This window comes from Alligator sinensis, unplaced genomic scaffold, assembly GCF_000455745.1.
Source record: "Alligator sinensis unplaced genomic scaffold, ASM45574v1 scaffold1706_1, whole genome shotgun sequence".
Lineage (NCBI taxonomy): Eukaryota > Metazoa > Chordata > Crocodylia > Alligatoridae > Alligator > Alligator sinensis.
In genome coordinates this window covers 94,900-101,565 of record NW_005843471.1, presented here as the reverse complement: position 1 = coordinate 101,565, position 6,666 = coordinate 94,900, and the positions used below count along the sequence as shown (strand labels likewise).

General features: G+C 52.5%; 1 protein-coding gene across 1 annotated transcript in view; it reads right to left on the bottom strand.

Annotated features, from left to right (window-relative positions):
• Window positions 1-1,658: 1,658 nt before the first annotated feature.
• The window catches only part of LOC106723279 (immunoglobulin alpha-2 heavy chain-like), a 10,504-nt gene continuing 5,496 nt past the window's right edge, over window positions 1,659-6,666 (bottom strand). The window contains exons 2-7 of the mRNA XM_014527386.2: window positions 5,575-5,704; window positions 4,993-5,322; window positions 4,160-4,471; window positions 3,401-3,508; window positions 3,054-3,100; window positions 1,659-1,733 (exon numbers count right to left, since the gene is read on the bottom strand). Of these exons, the coding sequence (XP_014382872.2) occupies window positions 1,659-1,733; window positions 3,054-3,100; window positions 3,401-3,508; window positions 4,160-4,471; window positions 4,993-5,322; window positions 5,575-5,704 (1,002 nt within the window). The remainder of the gene's footprint in view (window positions 1,734-3,053; window positions 3,101-3,400; window positions 3,509-4,159; window positions 4,472-4,992; window positions 5,323-5,574; window positions 5,705-6,666) is intronic.

Sequence of the window (6,666 nt, the reverse complement as noted above, 5' to 3'; positions counted from 1 at the left end):
AAGGGGTCGGCCGGACGGGAGGCACCCCAGGGAGGCACTCGGAGCCTGGAAGGTGGTCGGGCGCAGGGAGGTGGGCGGCTCAATGCAGGAGCGCCCCCTACTGGCCCGCCACACACACAACCTCACACCACTGTCAAGCCACTCTGTTCTGGGATAAAGTTACCACAAGGTAAATGAGGCCCACTGCCATAGTGGTGGAAATGATACCCATGTGTTGTAGGTGTGTCCACTCCCTAGTCCAGTGGGGGCCAGCTTGGTATGAGCTTGTCACAGAGGGCCGTGCATGTCACCCCATTGCTGCTGCTGCTGCCTGGGGGGATTGGCCTCTCTGTCCTGATACCTCCCGGTTCTGCAGATCATCCACTTTCAAGCACATATACAGCAAAAATCCAGCATCAGTGTTGTCTGAGGGATGCTGGCAGGGCTGAATTCAGGAAGTTATTTTGCATCCCATTCAGATCTTTCTTTGCTTAGTCTGTGAGTTCAATCAATAGCAGTGACTTCTGCATCCCTCTGCCCTGCTGGGTGGGTGTCAATGGGCTTTGATACCTTTAAGCATCAGGTCTAGAGATGCTTCATTACAAGGCTGCCTATTGCTGCAGAGGCAGGGATGAGACTGTAGATCACCAGGCTGCTTAAACACAAAACACAGCTGAGTATGGGCTGCATGAAGTTGTGGTGTATGGAGGTCATCCGGGGCTACAAACCCTGCTTGGGAAGCTGGTTAAGTCCTCGGGTGGGTTGTTCTTGTAGCTCTGAGCCCTGCACGGGTCACACAGCCACTCAGACTGCAATGGGGGAGCTCAAAGCTGAAGCGATTGCCATGAACACCAAGCTCTGGACCATAATTCTGGGCCCTTCTGCCCTTATGATGTACTGCATCCCCCAGAACAGAGAAAGGTGTTTATTCTAAAAATTGCATCTAGATTTTTCTTCCAAAAATCTTCCAGCAATGCTTCTCCACGTGCAAGGAAAAACTGTCATTTTGGGGCAACAAATATTTGAGGCTTTTATTTTTTGGTCAGAAGGTTGCACAGACAAGGCTTGTGCACATAGCCAAGGGCAGGGGGACAGTACCACAGACTTGCTGAAAAAAATTAGCATGGGTAACAAAAGCAGAGAAAAGGCCAGGGATGAGTGCATTCAGAGCCTGGTACCTGGCACATGCTAAGCCCACAGCGCAGCATCCTCCCAGCTCACATGGGAGCGCAGCACAGATCCTGCAGCACAGGTTCCTGTCCAGTTGTGGGCTAGACACAGGCCCAGCTCCCTGGGCATTGTCTCTTTTTCCCTTATTGCCGAACAGCTCAAGAGTCCACCTGATGCTCCTCCACAGGGGATGTTTGCAGCTGGGAATTTCAGGGGGAAAAAAAGGGAAATTTAGGTTTGTCTTCAAATGTCCCATGATGGGAGAAACTGTTCCTCTTGGTTCTCCTGGGAAGTATTTGCTGCAATAATGGAAAACGATGTCCCCCCAGCCATGCTCATCGCTGGGGACTTCTGACCTGTCCAGTCTGAATGCCGCAAGGACAGAGTGTGTCCCCCCGTGGAGCCGTCTTGATGGCTGGCAAGGTTCACGCCAATCAACAAAGAACTGGCCGCCATCCCTTCATGAAGGAGCCTGTGGATGCGGCTGTTCATGGCATCCCATTCTTCCTTCATGCTGCCTGCTGCTTTCTGGGCTTGCAGCGAGTTGGCGGCTCAAACGCCAGGTCCGCGTATATGAGTCCGTCCTGCTGGCAACATTTCATAGCATTGGAAAAGGAACCAGGCACCTGTTCAAGGGGGCTGAGATTCCCTGAGCCCCAGTGAAAGTCTTCTCTGGTCCCTTATGCTTCTGCTTTCCCTATAAAGGCTTAATGAAATCAATGGACTGCCAACACATTGACTCCAATGAGCTGGGGGCCAGATCCAGAGCACCATGCAGTGCAGGCTCTTGGAGTCAGGACACATGAACATTTCCTGTGGGTTAAAAGGAGGTGGGGGCTTTCCTATATATCAGCTATTCTTTGTAACCCCCCCCCCCCTTGTGTCTACTCTCATGCATTGCTACTTGGGTGTCCTTAACACTCAGTGAACCAGGGATAACCTAAACCAGTCTGGCTTTCACATACCCTGGCATAAGCGCAGCAGGCACATGGGCACTTCCCCTGGTCCAGTGAAGCCCTGCCAGCCTCTACCCCTCATTAAGTAGTTCACACATCCATCTCTTGAAGTGCTCTGCAAACACTGTATTTTCTAGCATGAAACACACACCTTTTACCCCAACCCAGCCTATATTTGTGTTGCGGGTATTCAGTGGGCAAGTAAATCACTTTCCCTGAGATAGAAGCCCCCGGCCTCACTCCCTGCTGCACTGTAGCTCTACTATTCCTCTTTAGGCAGCTGAGGGAGTTCACAGCCCCCTTGCTCTTCACTGCACAGGGGTTAACAACCATCTCTCCTTTTCCGTGGTCACTGCACTAGTGACCTAGTCTCTGAGGGCACTTTTCCTGTCTGCTAGGTCATCTGGTCTCTGCTCCTATTTCACACCTCTTTAGATCTGTTCAAGATCAGAGGTCCACCCACGGAGACCAGGCTTCCTCTGCAGCTCAGGTTTTAGTGAAGCAGGAAGAGGAGGCTCTGTCCCTGCTCGCTGCTGCCATAATTTGGGGGTAAAAATATTTTTTCATAATGCCTTTCAAACAAAAGGTGCCTATGAGAGGTGAGGTGTCTTATATGTAAGATAATTCAGTCCCCTGATTTATTTAAGTGCCGAACAAAGGTCAGGGTCCATCTAACACCCAAAGAGGATCTGAAGCTACCATCTGACATTCCCAGAACGCAGAGGAAGGAGGTCTTGTTCACTCCATTTCTACACACAGGGATAAAGCAGTTAAAATTACTATACCAGGGTCCAACAATCGTGAGCAGCCAAGCTGAGATAACGCTTGCTCTTAAACCATGTTTCTCCCTTGTCAGTCAATTGCTCAGTGTGAATGCATGCTGTGCTGTGAGGTTGGACACAGACAGGCCCACCAAGGCAGACAGCAAGGGTTTGTAATGGGCCATACCTGATTCTCCTGGGATATGTGAGGTGCTAGCTTCCTGGGCCGGGATCCTGAAATGGAGACAGTGGTCATAGCTCCTCTTCCACTGATGTGCCCCCATGGACACAGGGCTGAGCACAAGGATGAGTCCCTGGTGCAAAGCCTCATGCCCTGCATGAGCCATGGACCCCATACTCAGGCTGTCTGTGGTGGGGGCCTTTCTACATCGCTCCCCGGGGCAGAGCTCAGAGCCAAACTCCAGGCACAGGACAAGCCTTGGGGCCTGTGACGGCTGCAGCCTGGTTGTCCCGCACAGGTGAGCCCACTGGTGATGCCCAGGGAGCGTCTGGGGGCCACGCGCTGTTTCTTACCCCGCCTGGGAGGGCAGTGGATCCAGATGAGACTCAGGGGCACCGTGACCAGCAGCAGGGCACTGACCACTGCCACGACAGGGAGCATGACGCAGGGTGCGGAGGGAGCTACAAGGGAGAGCAAAAAGATTCACATCCAGGCTCTACTCTGGGGCAGCTGGGTCCATTGTTCAGAGGACTGAAGTGAGCTGGGCACGTCACTGGTGCTGTCACTCACCTACAAGTCCTGCCCTTGCCTGTGCCTCAGTTTCCTCACCTGGAAAGCAGTGCTGGCACTACCAGCTCTTGTAAAGCCCTGGGAGACCTCTGGATGGAAGCTGGGAACTGAGCTTGAGGGATTTATTGTGTCCAACCTCCCTGCTTGTCTCAAGGAGAATCAGGCTGCTCACTCCTAACTGAGCTGCTTGCTTTTCACGGGGACAGGATTTTCCTGGTATCCTCTGCCATCTCCAAAAGTCCCCCTGCACTGTTTCACTCACCCCACAGCCCTTATAGCATCCAGCACACTCCTCTCCTCCCTTCATCGGCTCCTAACTCCCCTCTCCCCTGGATATTATCATTTAACTCTCTGAGCTGGCCCATACCTTGCCTCATTTTCTGGCATGGTGTCATTCCACCTTCCCCAAAATTCTTGGTACATCTGCCTACTTTCAAGCACAACCCAATTGTTCAGCCTATAACATGCGTGTTAGTGGCATGAGTGATTGCAGAGGCTTTTCATGCATGTTATGTCTTAGCTTCAAATGCAGAACCACTTACCTCCAGAATAGACAGCATGTCTGGTAACGCTGCTGTCGGATGAGTTGAATGTGACTTCGCAGGTGACGGCCACCCCACTGGCCCAGCTGGCCCAGGGGATGCTGATGCCATGGATGAGTGTTAAGGACCCAGCACTGGCTTCCAGCGAGCGCAGCAGGCCCTGGGCTGACTCTTCCCCTGAAATGTGCCAGGACACCTGGACAAGGCTGGAGACACCCCGGATCACACAGGCCAGATGTGCAGGATCTGTGACTCCGTTCTCCCCTGCAACAGGGCCCAGGAGCAGCACGGAGCTGTTGTCGCTGAAGCTGTCTGGGGAAAAAGGAAGCCGAGAGTTCAGTGAGGGAGACAGAGCTGAGCTGCAGCCTGGCCTCAGCTGTGGGTCTGTCACCATGAGATTAAGGGAGATAAAAGTCTACTGGGGAATAAGGAAATGTGCCATCCTGATCTGGAACAGAGGAACCAGCCCAATGCATGGCTGTCCTGACCAGAAGTGAGCCGGGCAGCCTTCTCAAGGCAGCACTAGCAGCTTGGAGAGATCACCAGAGTGTCACCCGCCGTCACGGCTCAGAGGGAGAAACATTCCCAGCCTGGCTGCACAGACCAGCCCCACAGAGACCCAGCACTTCCCTGCACCACTTGCCAGGTTTTCCCTGTGAATAAACACTGCATAGCCTATTCTCTCTCTGCCCCCAGCAGCTAATGCTGAACCCATTTTACTTGGCTAAAAACACAGCTCCTTTTTATCAATTTACTCTTTTACATTCTTACAGTTTCTTTTCAGAGCAATGAGACACTCAGATATTCTAATCAAAGAAGCAATGCTTCGTTACCTCCAACGATCACTGTGGTTCCCTTCCCAAACGTCAAGGAGCCAGCATGTGTACGTGAACAGTAATAAATTCCAGACTCATTCCTTTCGATGTCCCTGATCTCCAGGGCTGTGTTGTATTTCTGATGCTTGCAAGCAAATTTGCTCCCATTTGAACCATCCTCGCAGTCCTTAATGCACGTGGGGGCCTCACCCACCCATCTCAGATACCAGTGCACATTTGCTCCCCCTTCCAAATCCGCCCTGGAGGAGCAGTGGATCTCTGCTGTCCCACCGACTTCCACAAACAGGAACCCCTGAGGCTGGTGAAGATGTAACTGGACTCCCAACACTGTGGAAACACAACAGGGCAATTGTCAGCTTCCAGCAGGTCTCGGGCTGACACAGGAGCCCATCAGGTCTTGGGACCGGAAGGCATTTGATGCTAATTCTTCTGCTTTCCAGGCAGCTTTGCAGCAGCATCCTAACAACCCCTCTACAGCTACCTCCATCACCATGAAAAGGCATTTGCAATCCAGCCAAGAGCCCAGTGCTGGAATTTGTGTCCAGGAGCACGGTGCTGAGAGCTGTGTGCGGGGGTTACCTAAGGCTGAAACAATCAGGGACTTGGTGAGAAACATGATGGTCACAAGTATGCTGCCCCTCCAGCCCAAGGGCTGCCGTCTATGTGCACAGCTGCAGTACCACGGCTCAAGGCTGAGGGCTGGTGGTTTCTGGAGAGAAAGCACCTCTCGCGGGGACGTGGCTCCTGGGGATGCGGGTTCTTTCACCCTGCTGTACACAGATCTCTATCACATTTCCCTGAATCTGATTGGTACATCAAGTTCCTGTGAGCATTAACACCACCAAGTAACCTGCCACAAAATATCTCCCATCTCTGGCCTGCTTAGAAGAGCCCACAGTCTTAGCAGCTGAAGCCCCATTGACTCTAAAGGGTGCTCATGCTCCTAAATAACTTAGTTACTTGTGAGGCTGATCCTGCTTAGGATCTCCTGATTTTCACTCTTGCTGCTCTCGGCCTGTCTTAGGGCCTCCAGCAGTGTTGGGGGTATTGGTCAGTATTGGCCATGCACCACCCCTGGGACACGGGTATTCAAACAGCATGCAGAGCCCGAGAGGCTCAGTCCAGACACAGTTGCACAAGCACCCATGACACGAGTTTTGCCCGTCAGCAGCTAGAGGTGCAGGCCCCAGAACTCCCCTGCACCGATCTCCTTGACAGCTGGCAGGCTTCGTGGCTGCAGCAGGGGCCACCATCCCTGCAGCTGTCACCCCGCTGTGCCTTAACGCATACAGTGTCACCCATGTCACAAGTTTTGCTTCTCTGCAGCTTGAGGTGCAGTTTCCCGCAAACCCCTCCACCTATCTCCTTGAAACTTGGCAGACTTTGTGTCCTCCACAGGGGCTAGCATGTCTGCAGTTTTCACCCCTGTGCCTTAACACACACACAATGTCACCTATGTCATGAGTTTTGCTCGTCAGCAGTTTGAGGTGCAGTTTCCCAGAAACCCTGCACCTCTCTCCTTGAAACTTGGCAGACTTTGTGGGCTCGCTAAAAAAAAAATTTTTGTTATCCTTAACTTGTTATCTCCTGCTGCTCTGTGCACCAGCTGCAGTAAGCGGCTTTCATCCTGGGGTGCAGGGCTCAGGTCATGGTGTGAGCAGAGATACGTGT